Source organism: Gobio gobio, assembly GCF_949357685.1.
Source record: "Gobio gobio genome assembly, chromosome: 20".
Taxonomy (NCBI): domain Eukaryota; kingdom Metazoa; phylum Chordata; class Actinopteri; order Cypriniformes; family Gobionidae; genus Gobio; species Gobio gobio.
In genome coordinates this window covers 39,976,810-39,998,111 of record NC_137113.1, presented here as the reverse complement: position 1 = coordinate 39,998,111, position 21,302 = coordinate 39,976,810, and the positions used below count along the sequence as shown (strand labels likewise).

The 21,302-nt window shown below is 37.6% G+C and overlaps 1 protein-coding gene across 1 annotated transcript in view; it reads right to left on the bottom strand.

Moving 5' to 3' along the window:
* Nucleotides 1-645: 645 nt before the first annotated feature.
* The window catches only part of pcdh15b (protocadherin-related 15b), a gene marked incomplete at its 3' end in the record, with an annotated part of 357,459 nt that continues 336,802 nt past the window's right edge, over nt 646-21,302 (bottom strand). Inside the window, exons 32-38 of the mRNA XM_079845636.1 lie at nt 20,805-20,915; nt 6,376-6,397; nt 5,210-5,248; nt 4,938-5,011; nt 4,002-4,131; nt 1,113-2,157; nt 646-983 (exon numbers count right to left, since the gene is read on the bottom strand). Of these exons, the coding sequence (XP_079701762.1) occupies nt 646-983; nt 1,113-2,157; nt 4,002-4,131; nt 4,938-5,011; nt 5,210-5,248; nt 6,376-6,397; nt 20,805-20,915 (1,759 nt within the window). The remainder of the gene's footprint in view (nt 984-1,112; nt 2,158-4,001; nt 4,132-4,937; nt 5,012-5,209; nt 5,249-6,375; nt 6,398-20,804; nt 20,916-21,302) is intronic.

Here is a 21,302-nt window from a genome sequence, read left to right as displayed (position 1 = left end):
TTATGTGCATATAAGATGCATAAAATGTAAATAAATGTTTTTTTTTTTTTCATGTGTGATATACTGCCATATGTATGATGAAAAGGGCTCTCCATTCATTCATATATGTTTGTAGATATATCCATTTGTTTCATATGACAAACGTTGGGCTGGTGATCTGGAAAATTATTATAACTTATCAAGGAAATTTCAACAAAATACTATAACTAAAGCAGGTTTGATAAATATTACATTTACACATCAGCTTCCCCAGAAAATTCCCTCCTGGACCACCACTGCATTAAAAAGCAAGACAACCAAACACACACATAATGTCCTTTCATGAGCTCATTAAAAGTAATATGCTCATTGACCAAATGCCATTGGATTACAGGTTTTCTTAAACAACAAAAACTAATCTAATTTTGATCTGAACATTAATTGCTGGCTTAAACTTTTGAAGGGTGACCTGTAAAGGTAAGACTACATAGGAAAGAGCATGCATGTTATTCAGCAAAGGTTAAGGAGAAATGCCAAGTTATGCTCAGCGAGAGGAAGACAAGAAGAACAACTCCAATCAGATGAGGGCATTCAAAAGGCCAATAAAAAGTTCAACACAAGAAATGAAGGCAGTGGCTAGTCTTACTGAACATATCAGAATATAATTCAGGAGGCACCGACAGTCTCAACTGGGTCTGAATCCTCATCCTCATCCTCATCCTCCCCATCTACTTTAAGGATTCTTGCTCCATCCGAAGAGCTTGAGCTATCACCAGGGCTGCCACCTCTCTCTGGAGTAATTTCACCTTCTTCGTTCTCATCTATTGGAGAAAGTTTGTCGATTTCCAAAGCCCTTGCTACGCTACTGCTGGCCACTGAGAAACTGCTCATGCTGTGGAAGTTCGAATCTTGTCTTCTCTCTGGAGAATGGCTGCTTTTAGACCTAGAGGGCTTTGGATCCTTAGTTTGGCCCTCAGAGTCACCTTCTTTCAACTGCCTTTTGTCTTTCTTATCATTCTCATCCTCATTCAGGATGGCCTCTTCTAATGCTTTGGTGTGGGTGAAAGTAGTTGCAGGTTCTCGAGATGATCTGCTGCTCTTTTGCCTGTAGGTTTCTGAACTATGGGTACCACTGCTGGGAAAACCAGCTTTGAACTTGATGCTTTCAGAGGTTGTGCTGCTGTGTCTGGACTGGGAAGACCTGACTGATGATACTGTTCCACTGTCCTCTGATTTGACGCTCTCTTTTCCGCTGCTACCTTCCTCCGAGCTTGACTCCTTTGCAGCCTCTTGTCCGGATTCAGATTCAGATTCATTCTCTGTCTCGGATGTTCTCTCTGTGTCTGACTCTTGTTCTGTGTCTTGGTCTGAATCTGATTCAGTCCTTGACTCTATTTCTGTGTCATCTAATGGAGTTTTTATTTGGCTCTCCCTGTCTGAATCAACAGCACTCTGGTCTTGATCATCATCAGAATCTAAACTACTCATATGTGCTCCTTCTTGGAGTCTGTATGGACGGTAAGGTGTGAATGTCATGGCACTTCCAGTGTACGACTGTTGAATTATGTCTTCCCTGTTTCTACCTCTTTCTTGCTCATTTTCCACAATATGACCTGGGATTCTCTGTGATTCCCTCTCTGACTCATTGAGTACCCAAGAGATTGAGGTGTTCCCATTACTCCCATGATCTACAGTCCCACTAATGCTGCTCAGAGTGTTCTTTTGAGAAGGCATTGTTTTAAAGATGTTCATCTGACTCAAAACTTTGCCAAGTCTTGTCTTTGCTGAAGGCATTGCTTCTTTAGTCTGGAAATAGCTGCCATCAATGACCATGCCACTGTCCACACTGTTTGAATGCCGCATCCTGGTTGGTTGGAGGTCATCTGTACTTCCTCCTTTCTCCTCAGGAACTACAATTGGAAATATTTTGTTGTTCTTCCATGGAAGCTGGAATGGAGCTGGAGCAGGGCTGGGCCTTCTGTCAAACATTTGGCTGAGTTGTATGGGTGCTTTGCGTTTAGTTTCAGCCTTTGAGCTGTAAGGTTGTGTGATGCCCTCAGAAGGTCCAGACAGATGTTTCTCAAGCCCTGGAGGTTGGTCTCCAAAAGCTAGTCTAGGGGGCCTCCGTGGTGGAGACTTGCCTGGTGGTGGAGCCAGCCTTCTGCTTTGCCTCACAACCTATTACATTGATATTAGCCAGGAATTGTATCATTCAGAATATTGTCATCAATTCAGATCACTCATCATCTTTATGACTTTGGCCATTTCACATGACTCACAAGAGCATTTCCCAATGTACTTTGTGGAGTGTCAAGGTACAACGTTACCCCCAGTACTGCATTGCATGCAAATGCTGCAACATTCCCCCGGTTTCACAGACAATGCTTAAGCTAGTCCTAGACTAAAATGCATGTTTGAGCTGTTTTAACTGAAAGAATCTTGCACTGACAATTCTTAAAATATGTCAGTGGCATTGTTTTGTCTCAAGATGCACACCAGTAATGTTTTTTTCTTGGGCATGTTTATAAAAGTTACTTAAATGTCCTAATTGAACTCAGGCCTAATCCTGGCTTAGTCTAAGCCCTGTCTGTGAAACCGGGCCATTATGATTCAAGTTCAAACCATTTTAACCCAATTTCCATTGATTACTGGACAATCAGATATCACTACATGGGTGGTGCCAGCAAAAATCAAAACATGATAGAAGAGGGAATGATGCCCCCCATCAGGGATGAGCAATTCCTGTCCTGCAGAGTTTAGCTTCATCCCTAATCAAACACACCTGCCTGTAATTTCCAATTAGGGATGGAGCTAAAATCATCAGACCAGTGAATCCTGAACCATCCAGGACCAGAATTACCCATCCCAGCCCTAGATGGTATCCCTGCCCTTTTTTGCAACTCTTGTGAGAATCGCCCCAACCTTATGCTGCCTTCACGTTCTATCGGAAATGTCCTGCTTTTCACTTCTGAAGTCCTTTTAAGACATCATTTCACTCGGCGACCATCTTTGAAACGCCTCTTGGGTATGCAAGTGCAGCTCCTATCTCTTTGAATTGGGAAACATCAAATTCTCCAAAACTGTTTACGAAGCTTACGATTAAATTTCAAATTTGAAATCACCAACATAATACAACAACTGTCTCGTACATTTTGTTTCTTAATGCTCAAATCATGACAAAACAAAGCTTATGTGCATACACAGCCCTGAGCGCGTGTTTGAATGCTCAGAACACTGGCTGTGGCTGAATCCAAAATAACCCCCTATATCCTTAAATAGGGCATTATTGGAGGGGACAGTCATTTGTAGTGGTATCCGAAACCATTGTGGACATTGTCAAGTGCACTCATTCTATCCCACATTACACCTTACTCGTTTTCATTCTCTCCTTAGAACGAACTGTATTAGTGGACTTATTCCACCATATTGCGTTACCCATTCACAAGTAATAGGAGTGAATCTTCTTCCTGTAAGTCTTTGTCATGATTACGAGCTCATCCCATTCAAATTTTGACTTGAGAAACTATATTTGTTTTTAACTAGGAAACTAATGATAACTCCGATAGTACATGAAGGCAGGATTACACCTTGGAGTAAATGTGCTCTTGTATGAGGGTCACCTTCTAGATATTATTGAGTGATAATGTACATATCTGTTTACAGCGAAATATCATAGATAGCATATCATAACATTCAGAGTAAAAAACAAACAAACATTTGACCAGTCCTTTTTGTTTTTCTGCAACGTTTCTAAGTAAATGCCAGGACCTTTTTTTATGTTGTAATCTCAATTACGTTTAATTTGTGCATTGAGTAAACATTGTGTAAACTTTTGGCTTTCTTGTCACCTTGCTATCCGCAATGTTTTCAAGTGAATGTGAAAGTGCTGAAAGCATTGAAGCCCTCATGAGTCATGTGTAAGGGACTTAAGCCAGAGGCAGGATAAAGCTAACATTAAACTAATACAATGTGCAGTATTTTTTTAATAACGTATCAAAACAGAACAAATAAAAATGTGATACCTCTCCCTCAGATTCATGTGGACTGTAGTAGTAGCTGCCGTCATCTTCCATAATCACCTCTCCATATTCATCATACATCCCTGTTGGAGAGATCAGCTTCCGTCGACTCCCATACTGAGGCAAGTCATAGCTAAACAGCAGGTATACAGGATTAATGTGTATACCCCAAACACACACACACACATACACAAATGCAAACATTCCTGAATAAAATAAGCAAAAACTTTGTCCCTACTGTCCACTACATCAATACTAAAACTTTTGGGAGAGAGAAATGAAAGCCAAATCCAATACGATTTAGTAGCAGAACCTCCACATAACACTGTATAGAAAAGGTCAAAACAGACATTCATTAGAGGACTTTGAGTATTCCTGGGCGCAGGCTGTCTGAATCCAGATACAGCTTAGACAGCCCATTTAACAATAAACGGGCTGAAATGCAGGATTATATTGAACCTCACTCGCCTGTAGTCATGGAGGCCTTTCATTTGGATTTATTGAGAATATAATGCTATATTGAAGGCTGGGGACTGCTACAGATCAAATTTGAATGACCTAATTTATAACACAGTAAGAAAACTTGGATAACATTTAATTCTGCTCAAATATCTTTTATAGTCTGCAATTACCATCACTTCCCTCAGGAGGGCATTCATTTATAGCACATATTTCTATTTTCTCCAGCTCATTAGGATTCCAAATGGACAGTTCACCTTGCACAAGCATCAGTAAATAATTATCTTTGCTGTTACAGTCAAAAAGACACAAATGGGTGCCTACAGCGTTAAGGGGAAATGACAAAGTTCATCATCTGGAAGACATAAAATAGTGCTAAAAATCATAGAAACGGATTTATTAAAAGCAGCAGGCCTGGAATATATCTGAAAGGTGTGATTTGGGCCAGCAGCACATTTTAACCAATCAGCGCACACTCACCCGTGGTCATAGTTATAGTAATCCTGTGTATAATAGTCCTGTCCTGGGTCAATGCCAGACTCCATAGAGAGTTCCTGTGAGCAAAGAATTTTAATTCAAAGACTGCATCGCTTTAGGCAAAATCCTTGGAGAAGGCAGATGAAAGTGCTGTCTATTAAAAATAAATAAATACAAATTCTGAATTCAATATACAGTACTTGCATATTCTACTATAAGCATGTTCAGCTCAACAGAAACAGTTTTCTGCAAGGAGAAAAGTTGAGATTCTCTACCTCTGGTCTCAACAGAGAGGGCCGAAGCAACTGCTGTTGCTGCACAGCATTCAGAAGAGAAACAGTGCAGAAACAAGAGAGAAAATTAGGAAAATGATGAATATATGTGGAGGTGAATGATAGAAGATGAATACAGTTGGATCCACAAATCTGAGATTACACTGAAAATCTGCAATTCAAGATCAAATCTTAATTTACACCTGAATGTTTTTGAGTTTAAAACATCAATTGAGAAATTTGTGATATTTGAGGACAAAGACATTTTGAAATTTTAGTCCATTTTAGTTCAACTTTTCATTCAAATTATGCTGATAAAATATTTTTGAAAAAAGCTATTCAATTAGAAAACCTAGAAATAGAAGCTTTTTCACCAGTGTTGTCAGACTTGGATCCCAATTGAAAAAAGAGAGTTTAAAGAAGAACTACATGTATCTGTTACTAGAGAGTTTACAAGATTATATAGTAAAGCATTCAGAAACATCATTAAGAAATCATAAAGCACATTAGATGAGCCACTTTGATGCTGCGTTTCAAATCAATGCACACCTGTGAGCACATATTGTGTATAATGTGCCAAGTTAATATGTAGCTTTTATAGCCATCATCACAAAATATTGCCCTGCATTACCCTAAAGGGGTTTATTTTGTGATAATTATCATCTGACTACACAGATTGTGGCTGATTAGCAAACAAAATATTGTTACACAGCTATGTAAGAAATCTTGACTGGGACAATCGGTAATTATATAGTTATAATATATTTAATTGATTATATTTATATTTGATTGACCAATTACAATCAAGTATTTCAGAGAACTGTGCAATAATGAACTGCATTTAAATGTAAATATTTATGTATCATATTGCTGTTGCTATAGTTTTATAAAGCAACAAGCCACTCAAATCTCTCACACACTTGGGCATTTATAAAATCTAACCTTCTAAGAACAAAATCATTTGAGAAATGTTATCAGCAAGTCAAACTCCAGACTGACAGATCTAGCCTTCAGCAATTTTAAAGATGAGATCTTGACAAATAGTTATTTCCTCTCTCATCACTGTCCTTATAAAACAGAATCAACTGATAAAAATGAAGGACAATAAAACTGTCCCAGGTGGGACATTATTTAAACATAATGCAATTCCAAAGAATATATACACATACCTCCTGATGCCCGTAGCCTCTCCTGTGAGGAGATAACAGTATGGAAATAAAGTCAGTAAGATTATTATGATAAAACCTTGAAGTATAATATAAAAAAAAAAGTTAACAATTTTTCTCAAACTGGACTCTCAGATGTTACAAAGTCTTTAAATGTTTAGTATATTTAAATACATGAGACTGAGGCAGCATGTCCTTGAGATGAGGTTTCAAAGACAATGTCCATAAAGCTTTTGCATGGCTGTCTCAAACTCTGATAAATAATGTGTGTGTGGATTAATATGCAGAAATGCAGTAGTATGATGTCAGGGGAAACTAATGGTTGTCTTTAGTGGTTTCTCATGAAGATGTTTTAGGAAAGTAATAGGTAACACTTTATTCCGATTGTCCATTTCTATTATACATAAGTAACTTTGCAACTACATGTCAACTACCGGCCATTAGAGTATTAGTAGGCTGTCTGCTTCATATCTGGCAACACTTTATTTTCATGGTCCCCTAACAGACATTCTACTTACTATAAGTAACTTTGCAAGCATGTCAACTTATTCTAACCCTAAGTCTAATGCTCTAGTTAGTTGACATGTAGTTGAAAAGGTACTTACAGTTAGTAGAATGTCTAAAGGGGACAATATGCTATTTACACTAAGTGCAAATAGTGATAGATGCTATTTATACTAAGTGAAAATAGCTTATTTTCTTCGCGATAGATGATATTTACACTAAGTGAAATAGCATACTAAGTGAAAATAGATATAAATTCTATTTACATCATGTAAAAGTAGTTATATGCCATATGTGTAAATAGTAATTAGATGCTATTTATACTTTATTTTGACCAATACATACTATTTACACCTCAGTATTGTTGTACATAAACAGGATGCAATAATAACATAGAGTGTAAATGAATATATTTATTAAAGTTATTAAATGCATGTCGCCTTAATGGGACAATACAAGCCCTTCCTACACCTACCCCTAATAAATGCTTTTATTATTATTATTAAACATTTCGTTAGGCACTTTATTTCCATTTTTAGAACATTTTCTTATTTGTTATTGAAAGTAAATGCCTTTCCGATGTGATTTGTGACAGGAAAAGAGAGAAGAGCGAGCTCTGCAAAAAGCGAATTCAAACCCAGGTCGATTGCGTCAAAACCTAGATCTTTAAGCTTTTTGCTTTATTGACTATGCCACTGAAAATGTTGAAATATGTCTGTTACTTTTTTTCCAAACAGGAATTGTTTGGCGGAGCTAGTGCACCAAGGCACGCTATTTGCACTTGGTGTAAATAGACACTCCATAAAAATTAAGTGTAACCTATCAGAGTTGGGGGGGTATGTATTCCGTTACAGTTACAAATTAATTAATTAAAAAAAGTATTCAGTAACGGATATGTATACATATATTACCACAGTAAAGTAATCTGATTACTTTTGGATTCCTTCAAGTTCACATATGTAAATAAATTAAAGTAAAAAGCAATATGTAGAAGAATGATTGCGCATGCCCCAGTAGGTGGCTCAAGCGAGTCATGACTGGCACCAGAACCAGCTGTCTATTAGAGATGTTATAAAGTCAACCAAATTCTCTGTTACTATAAATCATCCACCTGCCACCCACTCGAACCTATGATTTTCTCTAATGTAGTCACATTACAATTATTCTAATTCTCAGTGTTAAGCGTGATGACATGGTACACTGAAGTAGGCTGCTTTTAAATGAACACTTAGCTATTTAAAGTCAAAGTTCTTCTTTGGCAAAATTGCATTCTTACGGTTTTTCTCAGTCGCTTTGGTACATTTCTCAGATCAGAATTGAAATTCTCAAAGCTACCTGTTCAATCTTCACATCATTGTGTAACTTGTGCACATCAATAAAGCAGTTTCTCATTTCTTTGAACAAGTTGCAAATGCTTGTGTACATCCATGCAAATGATTATGTACAATTCTCTGCTGTTTCCTACATTATCAGTTGCTTATGTCATGTTGATCATGTATTATAATGGGTCTCTGTTGAATAGTCTTAACCCCCCCCCCCACACAACATTTAGGCATTAGTTCATAGCATAAGTCTTTACATGCAAAATGGTTGAACAAGTTGTCCTAAAATGTCAAGCATATTTCTATACATTTCCGTTAGACGTTCACATTTCTACTTTTGTTTTTCTGGGGGTTTTTTTCTTTGTGCTATGCAGTGCTGTCTTTTCCTTTCTGTATCGCAATGACATGGTCTGTCAACAAATTACAGTACAAACAGTAAAAGCATAAATGTGAATCTTGTCCAGTCTCTTGCATTCACACTCCCACATACACTAAGGTGTAACCTACAATTTACAATAATTGTCATCAAAATTTTAGCCATATTTACATCAGAACATCCCTCCAGAGTACAGTTATATTGACAATATGACTAAGCAATTTGACTGTCTTATTCATACACAATGACACAAGGACTTGTCATTCTGATGGCACTGACATGTTCATTGAAACCGATATTTACTTTTGAGAGATGAACTAAGGATTTTGAGCAAGAGACTGGCTTTTGCAGGTAATCCATGGTGTTTTGCTATTTGTACGAATTGTTTTGAGAAATGCACTTGCTGTTTTGCAAATGTCGAGGATGATTCGAGAAATGTACCAAAGCGACTGAGAAAAACTGTAATAGTCTAAACACAGGCTATACTCCTTTCAGACATTTTTTTTCCGTCACTGAAACTTCCCGAACACACACACTAGAAATTAAATAAGTTCATCCCAAGCAACGGCTGGATATAGGTTTAATGAGTTTGTAATATACATACAGCGCTTCAAAGCCATTACAAATCACATACCCATCACTTGATTCGTCCTGGTTAACTATTTCAGTAAAACGCTCCCTCACAGTACTTTTCTTTCCTTTGTTTTTTGTTTGTTTTTAATTCTCCTTTTCAAAATTTCTCTCGGATCTGTTTTGCCTCCATTGCTGCTTAATAAATTGGACCCCGCAACTGCGTAGCTTAATGAGAGTCTGCAAATTAGTGCCTGGTGAAAAATGAAGCTTTAAACACGTTAATATTTCCATCATGTTGGAAAAAATTGTTATCAGAATAATTTCTGTTAAGCTTGTGTTTTTTTTAGAAAGCTATTAAGCAATTTTTTTCATTTTTTTTTATTTATATAATGACCACTAGGAGGTGCTCAATGCAAATGTTTTTCATTGATAGGTTTTCCCTGAAGAGATATAGGACCTTATTTAACGAACTGAGCACATGGTCTGAAGCGCATGGTGCAGGTGCACTTAGGGTCCAAAAAGGTTGTACCTAGTCTCTTAAAGAGTCATGGGTGTGTTTTGGGTGTAACGTGCAATAAACCAATAAGAGTCTCATCTCACATTTCCTTTAAAAGCCAGTTACGCTTGCACCATGGCGTATTCACTATTTACATGGCGGAATTTGTGAGCGGAAAGACTGACCGCTTCTCCAGAGAGGAATCCTGTTTGTGTGTTGCTGTGTGTCCCTGTGTGTGTAATATGCAGTGTGCTCGCCTTGTGCACCCGCCTATAGGCGCATATTACTAACACACCCTTTAAATAACACAAAAAATACTGCGTTTTAAGTAGTTTTCAGTTACCTCAAAATATCAATGCACCAACAATGCACTTGAACACACCTCGTTTTCAGACCAGCACGCCCATGGGCAAACAGATGAGCGTGAGTGCATTTGCTATTTAAACAAAGTGGCGCTGGACATGAAAATGATAACTGCGTCGGGCTGAAACGAACAAAAAACACTTGCGTCACGCCTGGCGTCGTATTGTGCCGGGTGCATGATAGGGCCAATAAGTAAGTTTCTTTGCGGTTTACCATGAAATGAGAGTTTGTGTCTTTATTAAAATCAATATTACACATTAATAATGTATCTCTCATTGACCCTCGACCCCTGACCCCCAAATAATTGGATGTTACTTTTTTATTACCGTACTTGGCCTGCCTGATCCGCGAATTATCTGCAGTCTCCACGGATATAACCGCGATCCGCACATCACTACTGTCAACATAACATTATTACGTCAGAATACAAATTTATTTTGTTTTAAGTGAAACCATTGTAATTGTCATTTTTACAAAATGTAACTATAATCTGATTTGTTTTTTGATGTAACCAGATTACGTAACGTTGTTATAATGTATTCGCAACACGGTCTCACTCCTATTCGTCACATTTTGACGCTTGGTCAGTTCCCTTAGGCTGAATATATATATATATATATATATATATATATATATATATATATATATATATATATATATATATATATATATATATATATATATATATATATATATATATATATATATATATATATATATATATATATATATATATATATATATCCATTTGTTTTACAAAACACTTTTTAATGCACAGGTTATCCCTTTAGCGTTGTTTTTCAACGCGCAGTACTCCATTGATTTCAATGAGAAACCTTTGGCGCGTTAGACATGGTTATCGTCATGATGAAACTATATATCGTGTTATGATTTTGCCATTTTGACATGGAGTGTGATTCTCAATTTAATCAGCCAGCATCATTTTAATTTTACATTTATTCAATTTTTTTATTTACGCAATTCAGACACGTTTTGAACACGTAACCCAACCCCATCCCTAAACCTACCCATGTGTTTTACAAAACACAGGATATAACAGGCAGATACGACTGCAGCCACGATTTATTCAAAAAGTACAAATATTCCAAGTGTTTCGAGGCCAAACGATTGACTTGTGTGAAGAAAATCCCCAAAAGCGCTCAGCGTCTCCATCCGCCGAAGATCATGAACACATTTCAAAAATTGCCGCCCGAAGATATGTTACCCCAGCTATGTCTTGTCACCAATTGCGTCATTACGTCAGCTTTTTTTTGTAAAATTCCATTGGCTCTCGTGTGTCTCGTGACCGATTGGGTCATTCTAAAGAGTTGGGTGTATCATTTGGATGAGATATGACTGAGTGCCTGCGCATTGGGCAAACAACTGAAATCAAATAGAGTACCCAGTGTTTCGAGGCCAAACGATTGACTTGTGTGAAGAAAATACCCAAAAGCGATCAGCGTCTCCATCCGCCAAAGATCATGAACACATTTCAAAAATTGCCGCCCGAAGAAATGTTACCCCAGCTATGTCTTGTCACCAATTGTGTCATTACGTCAGCTTTTTTTTGTAAAATGCCATTGGCTCTCGTGTGTCTCGTGACCGATTGGGTCATGCTAAAGAGTTGGGTGTATCATTTGGATGAGATATGACTGAGTGCATGCGCATTGGGCAAACAACTGAAATCAAATAAAGTACCCAGTGCATCGGAAAACGACACTAAAGGGGTAACCTGTGCTTTAAAAAGTGACACCAAGGGGTCCTGACCAAGCGTCAATATGTGACGAATAGGAGTGAGACCGTGTTGGTTTTCTGTTGCTCCCCAAACCATTACCTACTAATATATCCATTTCTTTTTCAGCTACTCACATTACTTTTCTTTATGGATTGTACTATTAATTATGAGCTTTTAGTCTAGGGAACATTAGTTTAGGGGTCAATCAGTGTTGAGTACTAAATGGCAATGAAGCTCACAGTCCTCATCGCACAATGAATTTGTGTTAACACCACTAATTCAAAGTAGACAATGAGAGAATGACATGCCTATGGAGGAGAAAAGCTAGACACTGTTTAGCTGCAAGGACAAGTGGCACACTGTTTGTTTAGCAGTCAGAAGAATGTTAACACCCACGAGCCTCTTATGACATTAAACAATATCATCTGTGACAATGCTTGGCACGCAAAGACTGAAAGAAAAAAACTCATTTGATTACAGTTTATCAGGTGTGTTATGGGTACACAGAGTATACATGGAGACAGGCCAGCGTTTCCTAAGTGGCAGGGCCATTTCACTGAAAGCGTAGCAAATTAAAATTCTCTCCAGGCAGCAGATCAGCGAGAGCAAATTACAGCAATCCTTCCCTGATGTGGGCATAACGAGGGATTCAAATGAAGATTTATCTCTTAACGATAATATGCGACTTTCAAGGGACTTTTGTTTTGTTGACTTTTCTCTCTTCACTGCGAGCGTGTTTGCAGGTGCAATAATGTGCCAGTCCATGAATTAAACATGATGTATTACATGATATGTAATGATAATTAAAGTATATAATTACACCATGATTAAATACTAATTATGTTATATCGTTTTAACAGGGTCAAGGTACAATTGCAGTGGCATTTCCAGCTTTCTTTCTTTTTTTTCAAAAACGAAACTTATATTAGAACTTATATTAATTATCTCTTTGTTTCCTTCAAGGTCACATTGAATAATTATTGAAATAAGAATTATTTACCATTCTGTAGAATTAATGTTAATTAAAAGTAATGGGAACCTAAACCACCACTGAAAGCACAAAGAAAAAGGTGGACTTTTTTAAAAAACAAATGATACAGTCAACCCAAAATGTATTCGGACACCTTCAACATTTTCTTACATTATCACAGTTTATTCGCTATAGTTTAGAAAATGGTAAAACAACATTTTTGATAAGAACTGTGTCAGAACAAATTCATCTTGATAATGTCAGACAACTTTGAAAGGTATGACAATCAACGATCAGCTGTTAAATTTAAGTACACAATTAGATAATACCAATTTAGGTCAACCAATTACCAAGCAATGCTTAATTTTGTTCAGTCTGTGGTGTAAAAGGTCACATTAGCAATTAAAGAAAAAACACTTAAGCAAAACTTGGTCAGGTCAAAGTGTCTGAATAATTTTGGTCTTTTACTGGTTTCCACTTTCCACTGTATTCCAATTTCCACTGTATGAAGAATTTGGGGGTATAATACGTCACAGTTTACTTTATTTTGTTATTCTCACAACTATAGTGTCCTGAATATTGTTTTTGTTTGACTGTATATTAAAGATTTCTATTGATAATATACGATAACATAATTTATGTTAATGATAACATGACAAAAACCACTGATATGTCAAAAGCGCCTTTAAAAAAAAAAGGATTTTGACCAAAAATGTAGAAACTGATTTCGGTGATAAATACAAACACGGAAAAGTTATTTCTAACTATTATCACCCTTACAGAAAAAAACACATGAATTCTACATGTGATCACATTTGTCCACATGTGGAAAACTTGGGTTTACTTGAGTTTCACATGGGAATATACACGTGTTTACATGGGTTTCAAATGGGAATTAATGGGTTTCACATGTGAATTCCAATGGGTTTGATAACATGTGCTTCACATGCGTAAATGTTCCAAAAGCACACATTTCCCATGTGCAAAACACGTTTCACATGTGATCCACATATTTCACATGTTTTTGCACGTGTAGGTCATGTGTTTTTGCTGTAAGGGCAATAATATAAATAGTTACTATAGTATTTTTAAAAAGTTAGAAAAACATGTTTTAAATAATTAAAAACAAAAAATAATAACAATTACAATTTGCATATTAAATTAATGACATGTATTCACATGTATCAATGAGTTAGCACATTGTTCTTTTTATAATCAAAACTGAATGAATGTGTTTACAGCACTAGTTTTACACATATATTCTTTTCTACAGCTGTACATTGCAGTTTGAATTTTGCCATCTGCTTTGAGATGTTGACTAAACAGACAATAGTGGTGACAGATGAATCGTGTTTGATCGTGCTAATTTTAACAGAGAGATTTCCCTCCTCCCTCTGATTGCCATAAAGATGTTTGCTTGTTTGTTTGTTCTCTAACGCTGTTAATATGTCATGATGGCAACTGCTAGTCCTAATGGAACATGGCGCTACAGATTAGATAAACAAATCATAATATGAGATGGGAAAGTGTGGCATGCCTGGGTTATCCAGAAAGAAAATTTGAAGGAAATAACAGCGATTGAATGAAAGTAAAGGATTTGACGTGTTTTATGTGAATTTTTAGGTATTTTCAGGCTTTAAGCTTTTCTTTGCAAATGAAGTGACACATGAGTATTAACACAACTCATCATCTTTGCTTTGTACTTGAAATAGTTACATATATTAGAAAGAAAAGCAAAATCACAATCAGTGATCCAGTGTACAAATAAATAGAAGAAAGAAGACCAAATCACAATTGGTTACATTTTGAAACCTGAAGATTCGTAACCCTCTATGATACGGTGTTGCCTTCAGGCAACATAGTCTATTTTAGTTTATTTTCAATAAAATGAAACACCAATTCATTGGTCAAACCTATCTCAGGGAAGAAGAACTCAAATACTAATCAATGAAAGTGCAAAAAAGTGGTCACAAGACCCACAGGGGTCCATTTTGTGTCCTGATTCAGCACATGTGCACAGGTCACATGGCTCCATATTTTTTTCCAATGAAAAGTGCATTTTTCACTCATTTCTGTCCAATTAATCACCCACAAAAATATGAGCCACTTTCACTGTTAAGTAAAGAAGTATTTACATTATATATCTTCAGATGTTTTCGAGTAAATAACAAAAAAACTATGTTGCCTCAAGGCAACATTGTACCATAAAGGAATCGCATAAGGCCATACCAGACACACTAGGTTGGATACAAATATAGTATATTTGTAAGGAAAGGAGTTAGAATTTTATACATATATTTGAATGATTTTGTAATGCACTTATAAGAATAGTAATTCACATGCTATAACTACACATTGATCTGCACATTTTCTATAGCACTTAACAAAGGTATAAAACACAACTGCCAGTTGATGAGGATGAAGATGAGGTGTCATACTGTGATGAGGAAGATGAGGTCATAGTGACAATCCGGCAAGGAGAGAGTGAGGGTGAGATCGAAGATGGAGATGAGGGTGAAGATGGATATGATAACTTGATATGATGGTTTGGTATTACTTGTGTTCGACGATGGTACAATGTTGCCTGAGAGCGACAGCTGAATTTGAAATGTTACTTTTTATTAAATATGAAATTTGTAATACATTAAAAAGTTTGTTCAGGTGTCTGGTTTAAGAAATTGATGTTTTTCATAAATATATTTATTTTTTTCTACATTAAAATGTCAAATGTTTGCCTTGAGGCAAAAAAAAAAATGTTTTATTGCTATTGCTATAGTATCCAATTTTAAGCAGGGAAAAAAACCCAAATAATTTGAAATCATGTTGAGTACCATAGAGGGTTACTTTTTTTTAACAACACTGAGTAAAGCCAAAAATACTGTATATGGCACACAAACAATGAGGTGACCTACAAAACAAATACATTTTTGAGTCTTTATTAAGGGGCTGAATTTATTGCAGAACTTTAATAGGGAAAGAGGTTTAAAACAAAGCCTAACCAGAATATCCGAGTCACATCAATACAGTGCTGCTCACTGTAAACAGAAAGTGCAAAAGTTACAGAGCATGATCCATTTTTATAAGGTCATGGAGACACTTCTGAATGTGCTACAGCACAAAAACAATATGGTATAGTTGTGTACTGCTGCGAGTCGACAATAATCGGATGTAATGGTGCAGTATCCATCCTTTAGTATCATAACAATTAAAGCTGGGATTAGAAGGACGTTTGCTGAATTGAATGCAGCGTGTTTCCGTCTCAAAGAGTAAATGGAGGACATATCGCCCATCACACAAGCTCTCTATCCCACACACACACAAATGCACACACACGCTAAATTGATTTAGCCGGTAATTACAACCAACCTGTCTCTCAAACCTCCTAATGTGTGCACAGTCACGTAACATAAAGCCATTTAACATTAAAACAAACTTGTTCCTCTTCTGTGCCTTTCTAGTCCTTCTACCAGAGACATAATATTTGGAGCAAAAACTTGCACTGAGAGAGACACAATATCCCATAACAGCTGTACCTGATAAATTGATCATAGTTTACATAAATATCTTGTGCCAGATATTGGTGAAAACTGGTAGACAGTGTAAATGTGGCCACAGAGGCTATGCTAACACAATTAACAAAAGAGGGGAAAGTAAGAAAAGAAAGAAAAATGAAAGGTGTGAGCATAGTGTGCCCCAGGGAAAAGCTTTATAGAGGACATTTATCCCATCCAGTGACAGTAACTTACAGCCCAACATTAGGGCATATGAATAAGAATTTCTATGTGTAAGTAATAGCATTTTGTGTACTAAAACTGTTTGAAGGGATCAAATAAAATGCCTGCATGAATGGCTTAACTCAACTAAATAACAAAACACTCTTGCAAAACTGATTAAAAATATTTTAGAAAAACTGTATGCACAAACACTTGATTTTGTGTTACAGTAAGATGAAACACAATGGTAAGACAAAAAGTAATGATGACAAAAATGTTGTGATAGTCTAAGGGGCCATTCACACAGGAAACATTCTCTTGCTCCACAATCATTTTTTCAATTATTAAATTGGTATTTTTGGTCTACATACACGTGCACTAGATGAACCTTTCCTTGTTTTTCATGGCTTGAGTGCCGCATTTTAAGGCCTTGTCAATGGAGAGTGGCCAGACTCTCTGTACAACTGAAATGTACGAGTCTGGTAGAACCAGGCTAGCACAGCTCTGTGATCAGCAGTAAATGCCATCTGAAAGCCAGAGGGCGCTCTCGCACAGAAACTTCAAATATGCCTCGCAGAAGTACGATAATGTAATTCCAGGAAATCCCTATGGGCAACATACTATCGATGTAGCTGAATAAACAGAAGATTGAAACGCTTTGATTAAACATGACTAATAAACACACAGCTACGACAATACATGGTTGATCTTTCAAGTTCTTCAAGACTTCTTGGGTATTTCATGATAATAAAGTAAATTTATACTTCAATGCTAGTCAACATAGCCTTAATCATGTATAGCCTGTATAGAATACTATGAAATAATATGCTGTGTGCCTTATTCTGTGTAATAAGCCACATCAGGATGCTCAAATGTCGTTATGAAGTGAGTTTGGAGTAAAAACATGCTATTAAATGTTGTCTTTTGTTGGACATGTTTGTAAAGATGTTTGACGCTTTTCTTTTTCAAATGCACATTATAAGTGACTCAGTGTTTTCAGATGGAGCAGAATTTACTTCTGATCACAGAGCTTTGCTTCACTGACAAGCTGCATTTAAAAATATAATCGCAGGCTTTGCGATTTCATGATCACATTAAGCCAAACCGGTTTAAGCATGATTCTGAGTTAATTGCGATCTATCACCCTATTTTATATACAGTGTAGTGGATCAATGTCAGGTTAAAAACAATCACTTGTTTCTGGGGGTTTGATAAACATTTACATTTATCTTTTAATCCGAAGTGACTTGCGACATTGTGTTGAAAGTATATATTCAATCAATTTATGCATTCCCTGGGAAGCATGGCGTTTCTAGCATCATGCTTTACTGTTTGTGCTACAGGAATGCTTTGTCCATAATATTTACATATGAACATATGTTCTTTTCAGTTTTGCTGTACTAAAACGTCTGCTAGAATGCATCCTGTGTGAACTGCCTCTAAAAAAGTAATAGCAACATGGACAAAGAGAGTGTCACAGCATAGTGGACTGAGATGGAAAGCGTTTCTCCAGCTCCTCCACTAGTGAGTTCATGTTTGGACTGGGCTCTTGTGGTGGTGCTTCTTGTACAGGCTCCGCATCTGACACCCTAGCCTCTGGTTCGACAGACACTTGTGGTTTGGGGACAATCTTTGGCGGGCACTGCTTTTTATCTATTTGTTTGTACATGTTGGCAACAGATTTCTCTAAGTCTGCTATGTTCTGGATGTTCTTCAGGATCCCCTTGAGTTCCCTCTTGGGAGGCTCCGGCTCGGACGGCAGTGGAGGTGCTGCGTGGCGTAAGGACACCGGTCGGAGGGTTGTGATGGAGGGGAGCGGAGGAAGGACGAATGGAGAAGGAGGCATGGGACGGGAAGAGGTTGGTGATAAGGGAGGGGGGAGAGGAGGAGGAGGTGGAGGGGTTGGTTGTGGAGGAGCAGGTGAGGATGGAGGGATATAAATAGACTGGGGCGGGGGGATGGAGGGAGGTGGTGGTGGCGGTGGAGGACTGGAGGGAGGTGGAGGTGGAGGTGGTGGTGGAGGACTGGAGGGAGGTGGAGGTGGTGGTGGTGGTGGAGCAGGTACATCTGGAGGGTCGGGGATGATCTCCACATTGACCTCGTAAGACTCCACATCAGGATAGGTTGTCATTCTGCTGTATTTCCGCAGCACTGGCGGAGTGGGCTTGTGACTGGGTGGAGGTGTTCCGTCACTCTGGGTAATGATTATGGATGGGGGCCTGCTGTTATGTCCCATGAATGAAGATTGTGGGGTCTCAAAAACAGAGAGAATAATTTCGGAAGAGAGTGACCCACGAGATTCCTGGCCTTGCCTCAGCCTGTCCTGCATGGCCTGCTGCTCAAACTGCCGTGCCTGCTCTCTTACTGTCAGTTTGGGCTCTGGATCTTCGTCCACAAACTCATCATATCCATCAATCATTTCTTTACTGTCATTAAGGCCAGACTTGAGAAGCTGCTGCTCCCACTGAACTGGGTCCATCACCACCCTCCTACTCCGTAGGGCTTCACTGGTGTCACATTTGTGCAATCTAGAGGGTAAAGTCCAGGAGTGCCCTGAGCCAGCAGAAGCCTGTGGAAAGCGCATGATGGACTTTCTCAGACTTCTTACGCTGGGTGAATACATGCCCAGGAGGTACCTCCGATTTTGGTGCTCAGGGCTGCTGAGGGTGCCGTCATCATGGTACAGGGGGTTGGTTGTAGTAAGCGGGTTCTCATCTGAAAGGAAGGTAATGTTGCTTTCCGACTTAGGCAAGTTGTTCACCAGGATTCCATTAGCCGTGGACAGCTTGTGAGCAGCGATGGCACGGGAGGCAAATGTGCTAATGAGACGCTGCCGATCGCCCTCCTTCAGAACACACCTCTTAGTCCTGCTTTCAGCATAACCGCAAAAAGAGACAAAGAACGACTTAACAGAGGATGTGAACAACAAGGTACAGACGGGGAAGCAGGATGGAAGCCAGCTACAAAAAAGCACCTGCCTGGATTGACATAGTAATACGAACAAAAAGTGCTAATTAAATCCTAGGCAAACACCTACAAGAAGTTTCAATGAAGGGCACTAACACAGTTCTTAGCTGATATCACTACTGATTAGAAGCAAGGCAACTGATCACGATGCTAGGCAACTAATTGGAAGGAAAGAATGTTCAACAGCTTTCTGAGTAACGATCACACATACAACTACTTTAATTAAATTGTCTACAACATTTGGAAACAGATGACTGCCTACTTACTTAGGTCTGATATCCAAGAAATGAGAATGAGAGATGAGGAAAAGACAAATATATGAAAGTGAAATTAGCAAGTTTTGTAATGTTTGTGTGTAAGTGCTAGTCTTTTAAGGGGGAAGCCAGTCTAACACCAGACACACCATTCCAGAGAAATACTTGTTGGGGTTCAATGATGATTTTTTTTTTTTTGATTTTTGGAATAAGTTTGATGTGAAAACTCAACCAAGAGTACATTAAAATATGGCTGCCCACATTTAAACTTCAGTGTTTAGAAACTTGGCCTGTTCAGTCAAGTACCAGGATAACAGAACAAATAATATTATTTTATGACCAGAGCAAGACAAAACAGTTATTTCATTTGGTAATGATTAGATAATCACAATTAGATCAAGGTAGCAGTGGAAAAGTAGTTTAGAAATATGGTAGAAAATGCTTCTGCAAAGCAGCAAGGAATCAGTTGGTTTTCTGCGTATTCTTCCTCCATACTAGGAGTATATGGAAGTCCCTGGATTTGTATGGTAAAAAGTAACACAATTTGCCAAATTGTCTTTTATTATGCTAGTTTTGGGATGTAAAGTTATGGAACACTTTAAAAGAAACAAAAACACTTTTCAATACCAAAATTGTTGGCATGCAAAACACTCCTGAATATGACAGTAAAAATATATCAGGATTTTGACTGCATCTTGGCAACACAACGTGATAATTGTCATGACTACTATATGTCGCAGGGATAAACGAGTAGTTTACCCTCCTGCCTTCCTGCACCTCATAAAAAGTCCAGCAACAAAAAAGTTTGGTGATCACCTCAACCAGGAACACCATCAACAGAAGCCCTAGCCCTATCTTTGCAAAGCCATACAATCAGATTATGTTAAATCATATGTTTATTATAACAGAAATACTGCACCCTCATGCACCTCATCTTAACAACCAAAATACAATTTCAAAATGTATTTTTGTTTTTGTTCTAATCATACAACTCTATTATAATTCAAGATTACTTTCTTGTTTAAAAATGGGAATGTGGTTACAAAAATAATATTTATAGACACAGACTTGTGCAATTTGACTTTAAATATTAATATTCTATATCAGTCAGTGTTTGCAGACATTTACAAGTCTAAAGTTCTGAAGGTATAAAACTTACATGGTGTTGTCGCCGAGCTCTTCATACAGATTGTTGGTGGCAGCACCTCCGGATTTTCCAGTGGGAAGCGCCATTTGGATCCTGGCTGTTTTTGCACATTCTGCCTGCCGTCTTTAGATAATGAAGTCAACAAGTTGAGCAAATTAAAAGCATTGGCTTATATAATGAAAGATTTAGAAATTTATTAAGATTAGATAAGATATTGTGCTATTTTGGAGTTTCTCCGGTAAAAACAATTAGATCAGTGGTTCTCAACTTGTGGGTCGCAGACAGCAATAGAATGATAATAATAATTATTATTATTATTATTAGCTATAAAAATACATTTTTAGAAGGCCTCATATTTTTTTGTTAATGCCAACAGTTGTCAATGCTGGCTACAATGTATCTAAGCTAGTCATATTTTGGCAAATGCCATTATGGACAGGTTGCGTGATGGGACCTCATTCTTGGAAAACTAACAAAATTACACAAAATACAAGAAAATCCATCCCAGAC